Source organism: Balaenoptera acutorostrata, chromosome 11 (assembly GCF_949987535.1).
Source record: "Balaenoptera acutorostrata chromosome 11, mBalAcu1.1, whole genome shotgun sequence".
NCBI lineage: Eukaryota > Metazoa > Chordata > Mammalia > Artiodactyla > Balaenopteridae > Balaenoptera > Balaenoptera acutorostrata.
Window position 1 is genome coordinate 9,114,883 of NC_080074.1, and position 24,237 is coordinate 9,139,119.

At 37.1% G+C, this 24,237-nt stretch overlaps 1 protein-coding gene across 1 annotated transcript in view; it reads left to right on the plus strand.

Annotated features, from left to right (window-relative positions):
• Positions 1–24,237, plus strand: part of ENTHD1 (ENTH domain containing 1) — a 115,464-nt gene that overhangs the window by 26,167 nt on the left and 65,060 nt on the right. Inside the window, exon 3 of the mRNA XM_007189090.1 lies at positions 13,018–13,136. Coding sequence (XP_007189152.1) covers positions 13,018–13,136 — 119 coding nt within the window. The remainder of the gene's footprint in view (positions 1–13,017; positions 13,137–24,237) is intronic.

Below are 24,237 nucleotides of genomic sequence, written 5' to 3' on the forward strand. Positions count from 1 at the left end.
CAGCAAGGAAATGGGAACCTCAGTCCTACAACCATGAGAAACTGAATTCTGCCGACCACCTGAATGCTCCTGGAAGTGTTTTCTTCCCGAGTCTCCAGATGAAAGTCCAGCTTAGCTGACACATTGATTTTGGCCTTGTGAGACTCAAAGCAGAGAACCCAGTCAAGCCTGCCTGGGCTTCTGACCTACAGAACTGTGACATAATAAATAGGTGTTGTTTTGAGCCACTAAGTTTGTGGTAATTTTTGGCAGCAATAGAAAACTAATAAAACTATATTAAATTTAAGAATTTTCTCCTCATCAAAAAACACCATATAAAAAAGTGAAAAAGATAGTCACAAACTAGGAGAAAATTTTCTGACACGTATAACTGACAAGGATTAATTTCCAGAATATATAAAGAATTCCTATAAAACAAGAACAGCCCATTTGAAAAATAGGAAGGAGATATGGAAAGCATTTCCTAAAAGAGAGGAGGAAATATGTAAGGCCAGGAAACATTTTTTTTAATGCTTAACCCTGTGATGTTATATAGTAGCAACAAACAATTATAAAATGAAATATATGAAAACACACAATTTACAATAATTTCAAAAACCATCTAATGCCATATTGTGAGGAATTTCCTTCTGTTCCTTGTGCTATATTTTCTTCTACATTTGGCATCTTTTTTTTTTTTTTTTGGCATACCATCTCTTGCTCTCTTCCTCCTCGTCTCTTTTCTTTTTTTCTACTAGAATATATTTGTTTAGTTGCCAGGTAATTTCTTTACATCTTGCTGATGCTCAGGCAGCTCTGACTGGACACTGCTTTGAAAGCAATAGAGAATCCTGGTTAAGCACTCAGGTTCTGGAGCCATACTGCCTGTATTGGAATCCTGATTCAGATTGTGTGGATTGTATGACCTTGGACATGGTACTTAAAACTTCATGCTGCAATTTCATCTTCTGTAAAATGGGGATAATACAGCTTCTATTACAGAGTTCTTGTATGAAGTAAATGGGTTAATAGAGGTACTGTATAGCACAATAGACTTTGGTGGTTATTTGCTCAGATGTGATTTCTTGACTCTTTGTACCATATCTGAGACCAGTTTGTTTTCTCCACCAAGTTGCGGTTTGTGAGCTACTTATTTTATCCACTTTTCTGGAGCAAAGAGGAATGGGGGACTTCATTAGGCCATATGCAATCTTCTTTAGAATACGGGACTTCCGAGTCTTTTGTACAAGATCCTGCTCATTCTATCAAGTTGGGAAATGTGCCCCATTCCCATCAGGTGGGGAGATACCCTCAGCTTCAGATCCTTCACCCAATTCAATGTGAAACTATGGCTTTCACTTTCATTTAAGTGTCAGCATCTTTATTTACTAACTCTGTTACACCTATTATTTTTTTCTTTGGCTGTTTCCACCTCTTTTCAGTCATAAAGAGGGAAAATAGCATTGTCCATTCAGCTCCCTTTTTTCCAGATATGAGAATATTGATGAGAAATCTCAGAATCTCGTCAACTCATCGGTATCACCTTTGGGAGAGAGGGGATGTCCTAGATTTGGTTTCTTTTCTTGGCCACCAGTTATTTATTTTTTTCTTTTAAAATTACCTTTAGGTACATCTGTTTCCATGTCAGATTGCTGTTGTAAATTTTTTGGATTAGCTTTTTTTTTTTTTTTTTTTTCATCTTTATTGGAGTATAATTGCTTTACAATGTTGTGTTAGTTTCTGCTGTACAACAAAGTGAATCAGTTATATGTACACATATATCCCAATGTCCCCTCCCTCCCACCCTCCCTATCCCACTGAGGGTACTTGTACACGAAGACTCTTAAAAAGAGAGGGCAAAATCCCTTGATAAAGCAGTTTTGATGGTTTCTAATATATTTTTTAAATAGATCTTTATTGGAGTATAATTGCTTCACAATACTGTGTTAGTTTCTGTTGCACAACAAAGCAAATCAGCCATACGCATACACATGTCCCTATGTCCCCTCCCTCTTGAGCCTCCGTCTCATCCTCCCTATCCCACCCCTCTAGGTCATCTCAAAGCACCAAGCTGATCTCCCTGTGCTATGCAGCTGATTCCTCCAACTCTATTTTTCTCTCTCAACATTGCTTTGGCTATTCAGGGTCTTTTGTGTTTCCATATGAGTTGTAAAATTTTTTGTTCTAATTCTGTGAAGAATGCCATTGGTAGCTTGATAGGGATTGCATTGAATCTGTAGATTGCTTTGGGTAGTATAGTCATTTTCACAATATTAATTCTACCAGCCCAAGAACATGGTATATTTCTCCATCTGTTTATGTCATTTTTGATTTCTTTCATCAGTGTTTTATAGTTTTCTGAGTACAAGTCTTTCACCTCCTTAGGCAGGTTTATTCCTAGGTATTTTATTATTTTTGTTGCAATGGTAAATGGGAGTGTTTCCTTAATTTCTCTTTCTGATTTTTTGTTGTTGGTGTATAGGAATGCCAGAGATTTCTGTGCATTAATTTAGTATCCTGCAACCTTACCAAATTCATTGATTAGTTCTAGTAGTTTTCTGGTGGCATCTTTAGGATTTTCTATGTATAGTATCATGTCATTGGCAAACAGTGACAGTTTTACTTCTTTTCCAATTTGTAGTCCTTTTATTTCTTTTTCTTCTCTGATTGCTGTGGCTAGGACTTCCAAACTATGTTGAATAAGAGTGGCGAGAGTGGACATCGTTGTATTGTTTCTGATCTTAGTGGAAATGCTTTCAGTTTTTCACCATTGAGTATGATGCTTGCTGTGGGTTTGTCATATATGGCCTTTATTATGTTGAGGTAGGTTCCCTCTATGCCCATTTTCTGGAGAGTTTTTATCATAAATGGGTGTTGAATTTTGTCAAAAGCTTTTTCTGCATCTATTGAGATGATCATATGGTTTTTATTCCTTAATATGTTAATGTGGTGTATCACATTGATTGATTTGCATATATTGAAGAGTCCTTGCACCCCTGGGATAAATCCCAGTTGATCATGGTGTATGATCCTTTTAATGTGCTGTTGGATTCTGTTTGCTAGTATTTTGTTCAGGATTTTTGCATCTGTGTTCATCAGTAACATCGGCCTATAGTTTTCTTTTTTTGTGATACCTTTTTCTGGTTTTGGTATCAGGGTGATGGTGGCTTCGTAGAATGAATTTGCGAGTGTTTCTTCCTCTGCAATTTTTTGGAAGAGTTTGAGAAGGATCAGTGTTAGCTTTTCTCTAAATGTTTGATAGAATTTGTCTGTGAAGCCATCTGGTCCTGGACTTTAGTTTGTTGGAAGATTTTTAATTACGGTTTCAATTTCATTACTTGTGATATGTCTGTTTATATTTTCTAATTCTTCCTGGTTCAGTCTTGGAAAATTGTACCTTTCCAAGAATTTGTCCATTTCTTCGTGGTTGTCTGTTTTATTGGCATATAGTTGTTTGTAGTAGTCTGTTATAATCCTTTGTATTTCTGCAGTGTCAGTTGTGGTTTCTCCTGTTTCATTTCTAGTTTTATTGATTTGTGTCCTCTCCCTTTTTTTCTTGATGAGTCTGGCTAAGGGTTTATCAATTTTGTTTATCTTCTCAAAGAATCAGCTTTTAGTTGTATTGATCTTTGTTATTGTTTTCTTCATTTCTATTTCATTTATTTCTGCTCTGATCTTTATGATTTCTTTCCTTCTACTGACTTTGGGTTTTCTTTGTTCTTCTTTCTCCAGTTGCTTTAAGTGTAGGGTTAGATTGTTTATTTGAGATTTTTCTTGTTTCTTGAGGTGAGATTGAATTGCTATAAAGTCCTCTCTTAGAACTGCTTTTGCTGCACCCTATAGGTTTTGGGTTGTCGTGTTTTTGTTGTCATGTGTTTCTCGGTATTTTTAAATTTCTTCTTTGATTTCTTCAGTGATCTCTTGGTTATTTAGTAGCGCACTGTTTAGCCTCCATGTATTTGTGTTTTTTACAGTTTTTTTCCTGTAACCGATTTCCAATCTCATAGCACTGTGGTCAGAAAAGATGCTTGATACGATTTCAATATTCTTAAATTTTCCGAGGCTTGATTTGTGACCCAAGATGTGATCTATCCTGGAGAATGTTCTGTGTGCACTTGAGAAGAAAGTGTATTCTGCCAGTTTTGGGTGGAATGTTCTGTAAACATCAATTAAATCTATCTGGTCTATTGTGTCATTTAAAGCTTGTGTTTCCTTATTTATTTTCTGTTTGGATGATCTGTCCATTGGTATAAGTGGGGTGTTAAAGTCCCCTACTATTATTGTGTTACTGTTGATTTCTCCTTTCATGGTTGTTAGCATTTGCCTTATGTATTGAGGTGCTCCTGTATTGGGTACATAAACATTTATAATTGTTATATCTTCTTCTTGGATTGATCATTTGATCGTTATGTAGTGTCCCTCCTTATCTCTCGTAACAGTCTTTATTTTAAAGTCTATTTTATCTGATACGAGTGTTGCTACTCCAGCTTTCTTTTGATTTCCATTTGCATGCAATATCTTTTTCCATCCCTTCACTTTTAGTCTATATGTGTCCCTAGGTCTGAAATGGGTGTCTTGTAGACAGCATATATATGGGTCTTGTTTTTGTATCCATTCAGTCAGTCTGTGTCTTTTGGTTGAGGCATTTAATCCATTTACATTCAAGGTTATTATCGATATGTATGTTCCTATTACCATTTTCTTAATTGTTTTGGGTTTGTTTTTGTGGGTCTTTTTCTTCTCTTGTGTTTCCCGCCTAGAGAAGTTTCTTTAGCATTTGTTGTAAAGCTGGTTTGGTGGTGCTAAATTCTCTTAGCTTCTGCTTGTGTCAAAAGCTTTTGACTTCTCCATCGAATCTGAATGAGATCCTTGCTAGGTAGAGTAATCTTGGTTGTAGGTTTTTCTCTTTCATCACTTTAAGTATATCCTGCCACTCCCTTCTGGCCTGCAGAGTTTCCACTGAAAAATCAGCTGATAACCTTACGGGGACTACTTTATATGTTATTTTTGGTTTTTCCCTTGATGCTTTTAATATTTTTTCTTTGAATTTAATTTTTGTTAGTTTGATTAACATGTGTCTTGGTGTGTTTTTCCTAGGGTTTATCCTGTATGGGACTCTCTGTGCTTCCTGGACTTGGGTGACTATTTCCTTTCCCATGTTAAGGAAGTTTTCGACTGTGATCCCTTCAAATATTTTCTCAGACCCTTTCTTTTTCTCTTCTTCTTCTGGGACCCCTGTAATTTGAATGTTGGTGCATTTAGTGTTGTCCCAGAGGTCTCTGAGATTGTCTTCAATTCTCTTCATTCTTTATTCTGCTCCTTGGCAGTTATTTCCACCATTTTGTCTTCCAGCTCACTTATTCGTTCTTCTACCTCCGTTATTCTATTATTGATTCCTTATAGTGTATTTTTCATTTCAGTTATGGTGTTGTTCATCTCTCTTTGTTCTTTAGTTCTTCTAGATCTTTATTAAACATTTCTTATGTTCTCTCAATCCATGCCTCCATTCTGTTTCCGAGATTCTGGATCATCTTTACTATCATTACTCTGAATTCTTTTTCAGGTAGATTGCCTATTTCCTCTTCATTTATTTGGTCTATAGGTTTTTACCTTGCTCCTTCATCTGTGACATATTTTTTTGCCATCTCATTTTTTTTTTTTTTTATGAGTGGGATTGTGTTCCTGTCTTACTGGTTGTTTGACTCAAGGCTTCCAACACTGGAGTTTGTACGCTATTGGGTAGAGCTGGGTCTTGGTGCTGAGAGGAAGAACTTTGTGAGACCTCACTCCAATGAATTATTCCCTGGGGTCTGAGGTTCTCTGTTAGTCCAGTGGTTCAGATTCAGAGCTCCCACCGCAGCAGCTTTGGCCCAACCCCCAGCTCATGAACCAAGATCCTGCAAGCCGTGTGGGGTGGCAAAAAAAAAAAAAAAAAGAACAATAACAAAGTAAAAAATAAAATTAGACTAGGAAACTAACAGATATGTTAGAAAGAATATAAAAATAAAAATATAGATGAATCAACAACCGGAAGGTACATCAGTACCACAACAGTAAAAAAGAGGAGGAGGGAAAAGAAAAAAAAGGGGGGGAGGCCTTGGCTGTGGAGGGCGGGGCCTAAGCAAGGGTGAGATTTGGGTGGTGGGCGGGGCCTATGCTTAGGACCCACAGTGCTGGAAAAGGCCCTGAGGGCTGTGGGAGATGGGGCTTAGGCTCAAGGAACAGAAGGGGCCCAGGCGTGCCCCTCACCCCTGGTCTCAGAGGGCAGGGGACCTCACCTGGGAGCCCAGCAGGCTTCCTGGACTCGAGTGGGCAGGGCAATCGCCCTCCACTTCTCTCCTGTTCCTCCCTGAGGGCCCTCCCGCCTGCCTCTCCTGATCTCCCCGGCCTCAGGGGTGCCGACCCTGTCTGGCCTCCACTTCTCCTCCCCCCCCAGTCCCCCCACGTCCTGCCGGTTCACTCTGGGGTTCCTCCCGTCTCCTTGGGCGTCAGAGTTCCCCACCAGCGGCCGCAGTCGCCCTAGTTGTGGGGAGGTGCTAACTCTGCATCTTCCCACGCTGCCATCTTGACTCTGCCTCTGGATTAGTTTTGACTTTTTTTTTTTTTTTTAATTATTTATTTATTTATTTTTGGCTGTGTTGGGTCTTCGTTTCTGCGCGAGGGCTTTCTCTAGTTGCGGCGAGCGGGGGCCACTCTTCATCGCGGTGCGCGGGCCTCTCACCACCGCAGCCTCTCCTGCTGTGGAGCACAGGCTCCAGACGCACAGGCTCAGCAGCCGTGGCCCACGGGCCCAGCCGCTCCGCGGCATGCGGCATCCTCCCAGACCAGGGCTCGAACCCGTGTGCCCTGCACGGGCCCAGCCGCTCCGCGGCATGCGGCATCCTCCCAGACCAGGGCTCGAACCCGTGTGCCCTGCACCGGCAGGCAGACTCTCAACCACTGCACCACCAGGGAAGCCCAAGTTTTGACTTTTAAGAAAAACATCTCATTAAGTATTCAATATTTTGTGATGGAAATTCTGTATTGCAGCTTTACTCTGTTACCTTAACCCAAGAGTCAGCTACTGAATATTTAGACTTGCTTTTGTAGGGACTGTTTATTTCTTCTTGTCCCTGTAGCTGAGTATATAATACAGTTTTGGGTTTTCCTGTTTACCATTATTATTGAGTAAGAACTACTGGCAGTGTCTCAAATTTTGTATGCTATTGTTAGCAAAATGCTGAAATAAAATTGCCTCAACTCCCTTTTTAAGATCTCCTGAAACAAAAGTTTGTCCTTTCTCATTATTTATTAGCTACCTATTTCCAATTTAATTTTAAAAAATCTACTTAAACATCTCTGCTTTCTTATTCTTTATCCTTCCTCTGTTTTCATTTTTTTTAAAAAACATGCTTTTCCCTACTAATCTCAAAATTCACCTTTCAAAAAAGATTTACCGGGCTTCCCTGGTGGCGCAGTGGTTGAGAATCTGCCTGCCAATGCAGGGGACACGGGTTCGAGCCCTGGTCTGGGAAGATCCCACATGCCGCAGAGCAACTGGGCCCGTGAGCCACAATTACTGAGCCTGCGCGTCTGGAGCCTGTGCTCCGCAACAAGAGAGGCCGCGATAGTGAGAGGCCCGCGCACCGTGATGAAGAGTGGCCCCCGCTTGCCGCAACTAGAGAAAGCCCTTGCACAGAAACGAAGACCCAACACAGCCATAAATAAATAAAAATAAAATAAATTTAAAGCTGCAGTCTCTATAAAAAAAAATAATAATAAGATTTACCATACTCACATTCTATCTCCTGTGCCTCTGAAGTATTTGTCATGAGTAAATAGGAGCAGAGTAATAAAGTGGAATAATAGAGGTGCTGTATGTAGTGGATGCTGTGGTGTTTCCCATATTCCCGCTTCAAGATCAAGGCACTTATTCCCTCTGCAGCTGGGAGACTTGGTGCCCTAGGGGTCTCAGCTGAGTTCTTCTCTTCAAATTCCCAACAGCTAAAGAAAGCCTCTTTACCTAAGATCATGCCCCATCCCTGAGAGAACCTACTTTCAGTGACTTATGGAAGTGGGCCGTCCCCTTTGCTTCAAGGCAGGACAACTGTGAAGAGCCATTCCAGCCCCAGAGCTCCTAGTAGCATTGGCTGAGGCCTCTGCTGCAAACGCATCACAGTGTAATTTCTCCCTTGGCCCAGTCCTGCCTCCCTCGCTACTCCCAGATGTGGTTTCTGAGATTACTCCCTAATGAATCCCCTCGTACAAATCTGGGTCTCGGAGTCTGTTTCCTGGGGAATCCAACCTACAACAATGGCTTTGCCTCAAGATTTACGATATAGGACAAAGATACGTACATAAATGAGGAAAGAATTATAAAGCAAATGGGACAAAATGTTAACAATTGGTGGATCTGGATGAGAATTCTTTGTGCTATTCTTGCATCTTTTCTGTAAGTTTGCTCCAAGATAGTGAAATTGTTAAGGTTCCAAACTCATGGTTCTGCAAAAGTTAAATATAAACTTAATCACTATGAGACTTTGAAATCTTATTAGTTCTTCATTAGCCCACTGAATATTTTCTATGATAGATATACTTGTTCATTTTTAAAAGTTAATTTTGTTAGGTAAATGACTTAGTTTACTTCAATTACACCTAAAAGGACGCTGTCAATACATAGCAACAATGTCTATTAGATGCTAAATAATACATAGAACAGTTTGGGTATTTATGAAGGGTTTCAACTCCAAAATGTGCTGTCACGTTGTTAATGTCTGATAGTTTGAACGTCAGTTTGATATCTCATCTGAGAAATATCAAAGGGTTCACCAGTTCTGCTTTGTGGTATTATCTCGTGATACAGGCTCAATGAGATCTATAGCTTCTCTCCAGATAGCTTCTGCCAAGTACCTACAGCCGTGGTATCTAAGCACTCATCTTTGAATGACTCAATAGCATCGTTTCCTGAAGCATCTGCGCTTTTTCCTTTGAGGTTTCTCATTCACATACTGGTCCTCCTTAACTGTGACTTCACAGTCTTGATTGATAAATAGCTTGTGATATACAAGGTACTTCATTTCCATTAAGGAACTAATGTGTGAAGTGTGTTCTCCCCCCTCCACTTGCTTGTGAAAACCCAGAAAGCAATGTTGTGTAATCACCTAATTTAATTAAGCACACCTCACTTCCAGTGTTGTGCTGGTGCTAAAAAAAAATTTCTAAATGAATTTCTGTAGATTCACTATATTCTAACTGCCTTCCTTCTTGCTCCATAAGATAATTTATTATAGGCTTATAACGTTTTAGCTATTCTAGGCTAAAATGCATCTCCAAATATGCGAGATATTTTTTTCTTTCACAATCCTTACTATTCTTCAGTTTTCCTCACACTTTACTTCACGATTGACTTCCTGAAATTTTTATTAATCTACTTCTGTGATGTGTAAAACTTAAGTCCATATCATTTCAAGGATAATTTGTTGCTGAATGCTCAAAGAGTGATAATAAAGATAGTTCCTCATTAAATCACTTGAAAGTACATAGATGATCTAAGCCTCAAACTACTGCTGTTTGCCAGTATTACTTATAAAATCTCCAAGTCCAAAATAAGCTCATTTTAATTATTCATTTTCATGTGAAGTTACAAGAAAATGAAACGTTAGAGCCATAAATGCAAAGTTCTTATTCTTCAGCATCTTTGTCTTATATCATACTTGCTCCTTTTGCCCATGTAGTTCCTTCTGCTTGGAATAATTTCTCCCTCTGTATTTATCAGGATCCTAGCCATCCTTCAAAGCCTTCTTCACATTTTACTTCCTGTTTGAGGCTCTTTCTGATTACTCTGGTACACACTGATTTTTTTTCCTCCTTAGAATTTCTATTCCTAAAGTTAGTTATTTTAAGAAAGTTTGGCCTGTAATTGTTCTCCTCTAATTTTTTCCTATAAGTCTGTACATTAGACTTATCTCACTAGTCAGGCTATAAACTTTTTGAAGGCAAGGACCAGGCTATTTTTCTTATATAATTCCTCAAATGACTTTGAAAAATTATATGCCTCCTGACACATTTTTAGCTGACATGTGAAATTTTGTCTTAAGTATAGTAAATGCAAAGGATATAATTCAAAATATTGACATTAAAGACAAAAGAAAAGAAAACAAGCAAAACTGTTTCATGAGTCTTTTAAGAGCATCTAAAGGAATATAAATACTATTGTGATTCATATCTGTAGTCATTCATTTGAAACAATACATGGTCTTCTTTAATTATTGGACATTGTACATCATTCCCTTTTCTCCTTGAAGTCATATTTCTATTCCACATCCCTCACAGAATTTTATCCTGTTAGAAAGTATGTTTATGCTTGAAAGTTGTCTCTACATAAAATATGTATATAAATTGAAATTATTTTTCTAAATTGTCTGTGACCAGAGGCTTTAAGTGGTAAAGTAGTTCTTCTAGATTGACTTACCGTTACAGTTATTTTTAGTACACGGTCGATCAAAACCACATAAATGGGGGCTTCCCTTGTGGCACAGTGGTTAAGAATCCGCCTGCCAATGCAGGGTATACGGGTTCGAGCCCTGGTCCGGGAAGATCCCACATGCCACGGAGCAACTAAGCCCATGCGCCACAACTACTGAGCCTGCGCTCTAGAGCCCGCATGCCACAACTACTGAGCCCACGTGCCACAACTATTGAAGCCTGTGCGCCTAGAGCCCGTGCTCTGCAACAAGAGAAGCCACCTCAATGAGATGCCCGTGCACTGCAACAAAGAGTAGCCCCGCTTGACGCAACTAAAGAAAGCCCATGTGCAGCAACAAAGACCCAATGCAGCCAAAAATAAATAAATAAATAAATTTAAAAAGAAGAAACAACCACATAAATGTGGTTAAGTACTTATTAAACATAAAGAATACAATTTTATTGGAAAGACATATTTTTTATGAGCTACATGGAACTGTTCATTTACCCATATATGAATATTACTTATTGCTTGAAATAAACAGGGTTTGTAAATTCTGTTTCTGTTTTACATTTTTAGAGATGTAAATGCTGAGACGATTTGTTCACCTAAAATTGGGTGGGAATAGAAGATGTTTTATTATAGCAATGTCAATCAATTTTACGAACTCTTTCCAAATAATATGCCGAAAATTATATAGTGATATATTATAAAAATGTTTTTCATCTCTTGTCAACTGTTAACTTGATTAGATCTTTCTTTAATGTTGTTGAAAGCAAAGGATTGGAAACACCCCACTTAGAAAAAGATTTGTTAAACAGTCATTGGGAGCAATTTACGTTCTCGATTTCTGGAAATAATACCAAAAACCTTTTGCTAAAATTTATCAAATGACTATTAATTATTCTGGTTACATTTTAATTTAACCCAATATACTCAGAATGTGTGGGAAAAATAAAATGTGTGGGAAAAATAAAAACTCTAATTGCAGTGTACCCGTCAATATAAAAGTTTTTGAGAAAATGGTTTTATTGTGTCATATGCTTTAAATGAATTTTCATCAAGTCTTCAGAACTGCAGATTTGTTTCATTCAATTATTGGAGAATATTTACCATATTTACCTAGTTGTCAAAGTCGGCCCTCATTGTGAAAACAACCAGTAGAATCAGATTTAAAGTTTCTTTCAGAAAACATCTAACTTTATTTAAATAAACATGTAACCAGACATCACTCTGGTTGTATTTCACACTCCTCAGTTTTCTTAAGATAAATAGCTAAGGCATGAAGCCTTGCCCTAAGTACGTTGCGTTGGTGAAATAAGGTGCCCCTGCCTCTGGTGCTTTCTCTGCTCTTCTCTCATGGGACTCTTCCTAAGGAATGATGCATTCTTCGACAGTACTGGGGGATGGAAAGCACAAGGACATTAGATGAAACTTATCAACTGTCCTGCTCCTCCACACTGTGATATATCTGAATACCACACATCCTGGTGTGGACCAAAAGAACTGTTGCTTGTGCCATGCTTTGCGATTAAAAGAAATAGGTATAAGACAGGACAAACTTTGAAGCTCTACTTTCGATTTTTCGTGCCTTGATTAAAGGAAGCTTCCCTATACCAGTCTTTTTTACTATTGTTTGGTGCCTTAGAGACAATTATGCTTGTATCTTAAGGGAAGATGCACCATAATAAGATGGGTAAAGAAAATGTCTTTCTTTGTAAAGTGGGAGAAAATTGATTATGAAAGGGAAAGGGGAAAGAACCAGCCAGATGCTTCTGCACAGTTGCATTCTCAGGCAGATCAGTTTTTGGTAAGAATATATACAGAACTTGTGCATCTGGAAATTGAGTCCTTTAAAGCTATCTATGCCCATAAAGCTATCTATGTACTTAGACTTGGGAAGTCTTCAAGTACCCCCAGAGGTGTGCATATACCAGTTTGAAGATAGATTTCTTACGCTTTTTGTTGTCCCCAATAATATGCTGAAATATAGTTGCTGCTAATACTTTTGTTTACATAGTAATTAACATAGGAAGGAAAGTGATATTAAGACTACAGAAACATTAAATTCAGCAAAAATATATAAACAGATATATCAGCTTATCTTCACTGGCATTTCTATTTTGTTTAAAAGTTTCTTTTTATAAAATAATCTATACATTTCTGACTAATTTTGCCTAGAACACATGAAATTCACACTGCAGTAATAAAGTTCTTTTAAATATTATTAGAATAATTATAATTGTCATTCCTGCTTTGCTAAAATTTCATTTGAGTTTCATTTTCAAACTCTATTTTCTACACTATATTATACTTTATTTTAAAAAATGTTTCAAATAATAAAACTTAAAATTGAATCATTGATGGGAGAAAGGGCTAGAATTGAATTTGTATTTTTAAAATTTGTCTGAACTTGTCAATTATGGTAAAGGGATATATTAAATGATTAATATTCATAGGTAACCATTGGCACATGATGTATATTTTGTAGACAAAATGGATCTTCAGAAGTGATTAACTTAAAAATTGTGAGCTAATGTGAAAACATTACTCTTTTCTGTCAAAGTAAAATCTTAGCTTTATGTTGTTGACAGAAAACACTTCCAAGGCAGGATTGAAACAAGAGCAGTGTCAAGACATTCAGTTGCCTAGCAGAACTGTGTTGTCCCAGGAAACACTACCCGTCAAGATTAATGCTTGGAAATCAACAGAGGTAAGTCATTATAGTAGTTTCCTATTGCTGCTCTAACAAATTACCACAAACTTTGTGCCTTAAATCAACACAAATGTAGTATTTTAGAGTTCTATGTGTTAGAAGTCTGACCCAGGTCTCACTGTCCCAGAATCAAGGTGTCTGCAGGGCTGTATTCCTTTCTGGAGGCCCTATGGGAGAATTTGTTTTCTTGCTTTTTCCAGCTTCGTGTGTTCTAAGAGAAACTGTGCTTGTCTTTTAACTTTGTTTTTGATGTCTTCTGTTATACAGAAATTTAAATAAGAATAAGTTTAAATTAAAGTTTTCCTTTATAGTTCGTGCTTTTTTTTTTTTTTTTTAAGTATTTATTTATTTATTTATGGCTGTGTTGGGTCTTCGTTTCTGTGCGAGGGCTTTCTCTAGTTGTGGCAAGCGGGGGCCACTCTTCATCGCGGTGCGCGGGCCTCTCACTGTCGCGCCCTCTCTTGTTGCGGAGCACAGCCTACAGATGCGCAGGCTCAGTAGTTGTGGCTCACGGGCCCAGTTGCTCCGCGGCATGTGGGATCTTCCCAGACCAGGGCTCGAACCCGTGTCCCCTGCATTGGCAGGCAGATTCTCAACCACTGCGCCACCAGGGAAGCCCTATAGTTCGTGCTTTTTAAAATCTTATTTAAGAAATTCTTTTTTTAATCCTAATGTAATAAAGGTGTCTTATTTTTTCTTCCAATGTTCAAATTTTATGCCCTCTAGAATTTTACTATATAGTGTAAGATAGGGGTCTTATTTTATTTGTCCCCCTGTGGATAAGCAATATTTAATTTTTTGAACAGTCCATCTTTCTCTATGCATTAAAAAAAGTTTTTATTGCAAGATAATTATAGACTTATAGGATGTTGCAGAAACAGTACAGAGTCCCATGTACCCTTCACCCAGCTTTCCCCTGTGTTGACTTCTATATAGCTGTAGTACAATATCAAAATCAGGAAATAAACGTTGGCATGTTATGCTAACTAGACTACAGACCTCATTCAGTTTTCAAATTTTCAATTCAGTATTCATTTTTTTAACCTGCATCGTGTGTGTATGTGTGTGGGTTCTATGTAATTTCATCCTAAGTATAGATTCCTATAACCAGCACCAAAATCAAGATACAGAACTGTTCTATCACCACAAAAGAAGTTCCTCATGCTATTCACCCCATCCCACTCCTCCCAACCCCGTATATGGGCAACCACTAATCTTTTCTCCATCTCTATTGTTTTGTTATTTCTAGAATGTTGTGTAAATGGACTCAGACTGTACATAACTTTTTGAGGTAGATTTTTTTTTTCACTCAGCATAATGCTCTTGAGAGCCACTCAGGTTGTTGCATGAATCAATAATTCATGCCTTTTTATGGATAAGTAGCATCCCATAGTATAGATGTACCAGAGTTTATTCAACCATTCACCCACTGAAGGATAGTTGAGTGTTTCCAGTTTGGGGCTGTTTATGAATAAAGCTGCTGTGAACATTTGTGTACAGGTTTTTGTATGTGAAGTTTTCATATATCTGTGATAAATGTCCAAGAGTGCGCTTGCTGGATTGCATGGTAAGTGCATCCTAAGTTTTTTAAGAAACTGTCAGACGGTTTTCCAGTGTGGCTGTACCGTCTTACATCCACCAGCAGTGTATGAGAGATCCAGTTTCTCTGCATCCTCACCAACTTTTGGTATTACCACTATTTTTATTTTAGTTATTCTACTCGGTTTCTCGTGAGATCTCATTGTGGTTTTAATTCGTGTTTCCCAAATGGCTAATGATATTGAACATCTTTTTATGTGCTTATTTGTACCATCATAACTTCTCTTTGGTTAAATATATATATTCATATTTTTTGCCCATTTTCTAATTAGGTTGTTTTTTACCATTGAGTTTTGAGAATTCTTCATTTATTCTGGATTCAAGTCCTTTGTCAGAGAGGTGACCTGCATATATTTTCTTCCAGTCTGTGGCTTGTCTTTTCTTTTTAACAATATCTTAACAGAGCAACAGTTTTAAATTTTGGTGAAGTCCAATTTATCAATTTTTTATTTTGTGGAGCGTGCTTTTGGTGTCATATCTAAGAACTCTTTGTCTAACCCAAGGGTGTGTAGATTTTCTCCTAAAAGCTTTATAGTTTCATGCTTTACATTTAGGTCTGTGATCTATTTTGATTTAATTTTTGTATAAGGTGTGACGTATAGGTTGAGGTTTAAAAAAAAAAATTTCTTTTCCCTACAGATATCCAATTGTTTCAACACCATTGTTGAAAAGACTTAAATTTTACTCTAATATGCTTAAGTGTGATTTTCTTTCTCTCTCTTCTTTGTCAATCAATGAGACTTTCCAGTGGGAGGTCTTTCATCTTTATTTAATTCTGAGACAGTTATCTCTGGTTCAAATATTTCTTACTGTTTATTTTCATTTTCTCTCTTTCTTATCTGGGCTCTTCTTATCTGGATATTAGTAATTCTCTTTCTATCTTCATATCTCTTAACTTTTCCTTACAGTTCCTATTTATTGTTTTCTTTTTTCTTCTTCTAGAGTTTCTCAATCTGATCTTCCAGTTTAATAATTTGTTCTCAGCTATGTTCATTCCACTGTTTATTCCATCTGTGTTCTCTATTTCAACATTCTGTTTTTACATTTGATATTTAATATTTCTATTTCATTCTTTTTATTGTGTTTTTTCCTGTTTCATATTGCTTATCCCTTTCCTTATTTATTTTAGTATGTGTATTAAGTTTATTTTAAATTCTTGGTCCATCTTTTCTAATATCTGCGCTTCTGAAGAAACCTGTAATTCAGTTTTTTAAAAAAGTTTTGATCCTCAAATGACTGGTTACCCCTCGGGGTTACGGCTGCTCTGTCTAGGATTGCTAGAGGTCGGACCTTAGTCTGTGTCAGCCCTATCAGCTTAAGTGGAATGTAGGGGAAGTGGACTCTACGGTGGAGAGCACCTCTCTCCCCTCCCCGCTCCCTCCAAGAATACCAGAGTTAATCATTCCTCACTCTGAGGATCAATGCCTCAAATTAGATCTTTATCCTTAGCACCCCAAGAAGAAGCAGCTTTAGAGGGAGGCACTCCTTAAATTGTAAACCATCTGCCCTGGGGGATTGGAAAAGGAAGTGTGAAGAAACATCTTCTCAAGCCTACCTAGTCAGTCCCCACTGAGTGTTCTTACCTCCTCGGGGCTTCTGCACTCACCGGAAGCACTCCCTCCCGAGTTTAGCTCTCTGACTCACAGCAGGTGCGCAGGCAGGTTCCAAGGCAGTGAGTGGGCAGTAATTCCACCAACTCCTTCCTTATTTTATTCAACCATTGCACAGGCCACCTTCTGCCCCAGGCTGAAGCCAACTAGACACCCTCACCCCCCTCACACACAAACATACCAGTTAAGAATAGCCACGCCATCTCCCCTGCAGCCCCTCATGGTTTTCTTCTCATTTTTAAAAAAATTTTTATTGGGGTATAGTTGATTTACAATGTTGTATTAGTTTCAGGTGTACAGCAAAGTGAATCTGTTATACATATACATGTATCCAACTATTTTTTGGACTCTTTTCCCTTATAGGCCATTACAGAGTATTGAGTAGAGCTCCCTGTGCCATTCAGTAGGTCCTTATTCATCATCTATTTTATATATAGTAGTGTGTGTGTGTGTGTGTCAATCCCAGTCTTCCAATTTACCCTTCTCCCCCTTACCCCCCAGTTAACCATAAGTTTATTTTCTACATCTGTAACTCTATGTCTGTTTTGTAGATAAGTTCATTTGTAGCCTTTTTTTTAGATTCCACATATAAGCAATATCATATGATATTTGCCTTCCTCTGTCTGACTTCACTCAGTATGACAATCTTTAGGTCCATCCATGTTGCTGCAAATGGCATTATTTTGTTCTTTTTTATGGCTGAGTAATATTCCATTGTACTGTATATACGTACCACATCTTCTTTATCCATTCCTCTGTTGATGGATATTTAGGTTGCTTCCATGTCCTGGCTATTGTAAATAGTGCTGCAATGAACATTGGGGTACATGTATCTTTTCAAATTATGGTTTTCTCTGGATAAATGCCCAGGAGTGGAATTGCAGGATCATATGGTTTTAGTTTCAGTTTTTTAAGGAAACTCCATACTGTTCTCCCTAGTGACTGTACCAGTGTAGGAGTACACTGTAGTGTAGGAGGGTTCCCTTTTCTCCACACCCTCTCCAGCATTTATTGTTTGTAGATTTTTTGATGATTGTCATTCTGACCAGTGTGAGGTGATACCTCATTGTAGTTTTGATTTGCATTTCTCTAATAATTAGTGATGTTGAGCATCTTTTCATGTGCTTTTTAACCATCTGTATGTCTTCTTTGGAGAAATGTCTATTTAGATCTTCATCCCATATACCTAGGAATAAACCTACCTAAGGAGGCAAAAGACTTATACTCAGAAAACTATAAGATACTGATGAAAGAAATAAAAGATGACACAAACAGATGGAGAGATATACCATGTTCTTGGATTGGAAGAATCAATATTGTTAAAATGACTATACTACCCAAAGCAATCTACAGGTTCAATGCAATCCTTATCAAATTACCAATGGCATTTTTCACAGAATTAGAACAAAAAATTCTTCTCATTTTGATGTCGTCCCTTTATAGTATCTCCAAGCTTGATCCTGAGGGAGGGGGCCACTGAATCAGAACTGGAACCTGCTCTGTTCTTCAGTGTTCTCTGACCTTCCCAGGCATGTACCTACTTACTTCTATTTGTACTTTCACATAAGAACACACATCTTTAATTCTGGCATATATAGCTCCTCAAATAATATTTTTTTCTCTATTTCCTTGAAAATTTTTTTTTCTGCTTAATTTCTTTTAGGTATATATTGGGCCACTTAATGTCTCATTTTCTGTCTTTCAACTGCTTTATTTTATTAAAACTTTTATTGAAATATAGTTGATGTGCAATATTATGTTAGTTTCAGGTATACTACCTAGTGATTTGACATTTGCATACATTATGAAATAATCACCATGTTAAGTCTAGTAACCATCTGTCCCCAACAACTGCTTTTAAAAGTAGTTTTTTGTAAAAAAAAAAAAAAAAAAAAAGTCATTAACCTAGGGGCAGGACGGGAATAAAGATGCAGACCTACTAGAGAATGGACTTGAGGACAGAGGGAGGGGGAAGGGTAAGCTGGGACAAAGTGAGAGTGGCATGTACATATATACACTACCAAATGTAAAACCGATAGCTAGTGGGAAGCAGCCGCAGAGCATAGGGAGATCAGCTCGGTGCTTTGTGACCACCTAGAGGGGTGGGATAGGGTGGGAGGGAGGGAGATGCAAGAGGGAAGAGATATGGGGATATATGTATATGTATAGCTGATTCACTTTGTTATAAAGCAGAAACTAACACACCATTGTAAAGCAATTATATTCCAATGAAGATGTTAAAAAAAAAAATTTAAAAAAAAAAAGTAGTTTTTTGTTTCATTATGTCTCCATGCTGCATTTTAGGTAATTAACCAGAACCATCTTCCAGTTCATTTTCTTCTCCTTTCACCTCTGTCCACTCTAGAATTTTCCCTGTTCATTAAGTGTTTTATTTCGATAGCTATTGCATTGCTTTTTTACAGGATATTCATTTGTACTTATTTCATCTCTGCCTGTCTTGGCTTCTTGTTTTTTTTATTCCTTTAAATTAATGCTAACCTTTCCATTTTCTTTTTGAGAACTAAATATACTTAGTTTTATATGCTTTTTAGATTTCTTAGTTTCATTTTGTCAGGAGTGGGTTCAGTTTTCTTTCTGTGTTTTGGAATACTGGTTTGTAAGCTCTCCTTGAGTGGCTCAAGTTTTTTATCTTTCTTTTTCTCTGAGTGTCCTTAACCTTTCCTGCCTAACAGTTTTTCATTTGCCTCCTCCTGACACCTGGGACTACGTAGCACATTCAGAACCCACCCGGGCAGCTTGGGGCTCCTTTCTTTTGCTCGTGTCAGAGATATTGCAGATCCGGTCCCCAGACCAAAGGATGCTGAGGCTCAGTTGCTAGTGAAGTTTAGTCTGTGTCTTCTCGCCTGCTTGTGTACTACTTCCAGAAGCCATAGTCCCGGGCTGTGACTGATGCCAGGTTATTTCAGCTTCCTTTGTAAGTAGTGGAGCCCAAGGCCTGGCATAGTTTCAAGCAGTGAGCCCATATTTAGCACTCCTATCTTGGATGGTCACTTTAAATCTGTGTTTACCACTCAGGAATTAAGCTCCTGGTTTTCTCTGCCTTTTTCTAGACCCAAAATCCCAAAGGTCCACAGCTTCAACCTCCTTACCATCATGTGTTTTGTGTTCGTGCTCTCATCCATGAAGATGTTCATCTTGTCTTTTAGCATGACTGTACCTTTAATTCTCACCTTTGTATTTTCTCTTTCATTACTATGTGTTTGGAGAACACATATCCCTGAAATATGAACACATAGAACCATCTTGACTGGAAACCTGTTCCACTCAAGACTGTATGAAATTATCTCATTGATTCATTTTTCTGTTTTATGTGTGTTTCTCCTACTAAAAGGAAAGCTCCTTTTCAGGCGCTTTAGAGACCTTTCTAGTCTTATTCATTATTGAATCTTCAGTTGCCAGATTCTTGTTAATGAAAAGTGAAATGAATGAATGAGTAGACACTCAGTGTTAGCTCCCTTCCCCTCTTTTCCTGTGATAGAGGCTTGTTTGGCCTCCTGCTCAGAGTGCTTTGTTTAGTGTTCTGCCACAGTTCCTATGAGGGAGGGTTGAAATTATTTCTTGGCCTTCTGTTCCCAGCCCTTTTCCCCAACCAACTAAGTATTGGATTTACAAGATTTTCTAGCAGCTCAGAAAAGTACATAAAATTAAAATTTCACTGTTTCTTAATTGCCTAATAGTCCACAGATTGAAAATACATAGGTTATATTCAAAAGTATGACATTAAGGCAAAATGATTTTAAAATCTGAGATCAGTTTATTTGCTCCTGATGGCTTTTAAAGAAGAGAATAGACTTGAATAATCTTATATGCTTTAGAGGGTAACAAAGACATAAAATATCACCTAGTGGTTTTTTTTTTAAAATCAGTCTTTAAATTCTCATTATTATTATTTTTTCTTACTTTAGAAGAACCCACCGTAATTGATTTACATCATTTCACATCTTATATCTGTGAGCAGAAAATGATACCCTTATCTCAAAAGACGTTTAAAGCTAGATTTTCCTTTTTCAAAGCATTACTATATCAGGACACTATTCCATTGTCCTACTGACAAGCATTACTGTTATTACTGTCATGAACATTTGATGCAATCCAATATGTCCTCTTCAGTAATCTGCTTTTGTAGCGGAAGACAAAACCTACCACGTTGAATAGTAAATCTAATTGTTGTTGCCAAATGTACTGCATCTACATTAAAATTCTCATGTTTTTAATACAGAGTGAGAAAGAAATGATATCGTTGATTGCTTAGGCAAAATGAGGAGTGCTTAAAAAATCTTTTAAAAACTTTAAATGGAAACTTCTTTAACTATTCTCTTTCTACAAATGTGAAAATGATCTAAAAGCAGTAAATAAAATTCTTAACAGAATAGGGCTTTCAAAAGCAGAATAGTACTTGCCTCTGATACAGTCAAAACTAAGGAAAACCTTTAAATTTATGACACTTGAATGAGTTTTCTCTCTGTGTACTGTCCAGAATTTTTATTATTAAATTTGCTAATTAATAAGACTATTTGTAGCTTTTCACCAGCTCAAAAGACCTTCCTCTTTTCTTGCTTGAGGAGATTCAACAATGAGGTTATGATTTTTTTGGTCTCAGTTGTTTCCATAGCAACAGTTAGGGATGCTATAAATTGGTTCACACAAAAGTAAATCTGACCAAAACCTTCAGTGTAGTTGTGCGTTACTAAATCGCTAGTGACAGAAGATAACTGTTTACTTCTTACTGCCTCTGTTTATTGTTTGTTAGGTGAAGAATAAACAGTTTTTATCCTTGGATCTATTAGCATATCATTTATTATATTTGCAAAAATTTGAACTCATCAAAGCTGTTAGAGAAATGGAAATTATACTTATTCTAATTATGTTAATTCACCATCCTTTTGCCTCTTTTCTGCATCATTGCTTTGTGCTTAAAAGTCCTTTATTTTCATGTTTGGGCTTTTATTCTTTTTAAGTTAGAAAATACTTGTTGAAAAAAGTTTAAACAATATAAAAGGGTAAAGAGTGAAAAACAAAGTTTCTTCTTACTTCTCTATACTCTTTCAGTTCCCTTCCTCAGAGGCAATTATTACAAAGTTTTTATGAATTTTGGGGGAGAAATTTTCTGTGTCCGTACATTGTTTACCTAAATGGATTCATTCAAGATATACTGCTCATTCATTCAAGATATACATGCTTTTAACTAAATAATATATCTTCATCTTTCTATATAATAAATGCAATCATTTGATGTAAATTGTTCCAAAATACGCTTTTTTCACTAAACTATATATTATGGACATATTTCTATATTAGTACATATAGATGTGCTGTATTCTTTTTTCATTATCACCATTATTATTAATTTTTCAAAAAAGATCTAAACACAAGGAGAGAAAGAACAGGGGACTAATTCACACACTTAATAGAAGTATCAATAATCAACCTTCTGTTCACAAATATTACAACTTTCCTAAGGCAGCTACTATACACATGTGACTATTTAAATTTAAATTAATAAAATGAAATGAAAACTTTAGTTTCTCAGGCACACTAGCCACATTTCAAATGCTCAACAGTCACGTGTGGCTGGAGGCTACCATGTTGGATGGTGCGGACTAGAACATTTCTAGTATTGAAGAAAACTCTGTTGGACAGTGAGGGTACCACCCTTGCTGCTTTAAGGCCTGGAGGTAGAGAACTTAAAGAGACAGAGGCCAAGAGTCAAGGGTATGTGGTTTTCCTTTAAAATTGTAAGGGATTTCCAATGCTGCATCGAAAAATGGACATTTTAAAAAAATCTCTTTATCAGCAGTAAACATAAAAATTAGTTCTTATCACAACTTCAAATAGAATGCATAGCTGCCAAGAATTTTTCTTTTTGTTTTCTTTTTTTTTTACATCATGAATTGATTACCACAATTAAGTTTAGTAAACATCCATCATTTCATATAGATACAAAATAAAAGAAAAAGAAAAAAATGTTTTTCCTTGTGATGAGAATTCTTAGGATTTACTTTCTTAACAACTTTCATATATAATATACAGCAGTGTTAATTATATTTATCATGTTATACATTACATCCCTAGTACTTATTTATCTTGTGCTGTATTCTTGATGTATAAATGAATCTTAATTTATTTAACCAATCCCTGTTGGTAATCATCTTGGGATTTTTTATGTTTTTGTCTCTTAAAAGCAATGTTGCGATAACAACCTTATACATACGTTTTTATGATGCTGTCCCAGAAGTGGAATTGCTGAAAGGTCATGTTTATTTTTAGTTTTGAAAAGTACTGCCAAATTGTCCTCCCAAAAGTTGTACCAATTTATATTCACCAAATGTGTATCCCCTCATCTTTGCAAATACTGAGTATTATCAAATTTTTACCTATTTGTCAGTTTGAGGTAGAAAAATTTTGTTTTAATTTGTTTTATCTTAATTGTATATAAGATTGAACTACTTTTCATGTGTTTATTGGGCATTTGGGTTTCTTTTTATTTATTAACTCTATTCGTGTCCTTTGTTCATTTTTCTGTTTGGTTTCTCACCTTTTTCTTTATCAGTTTCTAGAGCTATTTGTTAAATATTTAGCCTATTATCTGGTCCTTTATCTATTCATTTTTAGTTTTTCGTTTGATTTTTCACTTTATTTATGGGCTTTTTTTTTTTTTTGCCTTTGTAAAGGAAAAACACATTATTCCTCCTGTGTTTCTTCTTTACTGTCATACTGCTACCACATTTCACTTCTAACACTAGAGACATGGGTTTTCCACACCTCAAGCCATTTTCTGACACCAGCTGGGTGTCCTACAATTTAATTTGTTTCTGACACTGTCTACCTGGAGACAGTGTCAGATCCCACAGGTTAAGGCCTCAGTCCACAAGACTTCCCTCTCCCTGCCTGTTTCAGATACCAATTGCAAGTCCCAGGTTGTCACCTGTACTTCTGGCTGACCACTGTAAATCGGTGTTCCAATGACCCCTTCCTTAGGTTCGATCATTTGCTAGAACAGCTTACAGTGCTCAGGGAAACATTTACATTTACTGGTTTATTATATAATAAAGGATACAATAAAGGACACAGATGAACAGCCAGATGAAGAAATACATAGGGTGAGATCCAAAAATGCATCCAAAATGGTTTTGAGTGCAGGAGCTTCTGTGCCCGTGGAGTTGGGGTGTACCAACCTTCTGGCATGTAGATGTGTTCACCAACCCAGAAGTTCTTTGTACCCTGTAGTCTGGGGATTTTTTATGGAGGCTTCATCATGTAGGCATGATTGATCATTAACTCAATCTCTAACCCCTCTCCCTTCTTGGAGGGTGAGGGTTAGGGGCTGAAAGTTTCAAGTTTCTAATCATGGCTTGATCTTTCTTGTGACCAGTCCCCGTCTTGAAGCTATCCAGGAGCCCACCAAGAGTCACCTCATTAGAACAAAAGACATTCCTATCACCCAGGAAATTCCAAGGGATTTAGGAGCTCTGTGTCAGGAACCAGGGTCAAAGACCAAATGTTAGAACAAAAGATACTCCTAGTACTCTTACCATTTAGGAAATTATAAGCATTTTAGGAGTTCTGTGCCAGGAACCACGGACAAAGACCAAATATATATTTCTTACTATGATCACAGTATCACAGCCTTATAGAAATCTAATTTTAATGTAGTCAAATGTGCCTTTTTTTTTTAACAGCTTCTAGATATTAAGTCATTTCTAAAAAGACTTTCTCTAGTCTAAGACTTTATAAAATGTCACCTTGGCTTTTTATTTTAACAGACTATTATTTAGATCAGTTTTAGGTTCAGCAAAATTGAGAAGAAGGTACAGAGATTTCCCTATATACCCCCATCCCCACCCCACACCCCACTATCAGTATCCCTC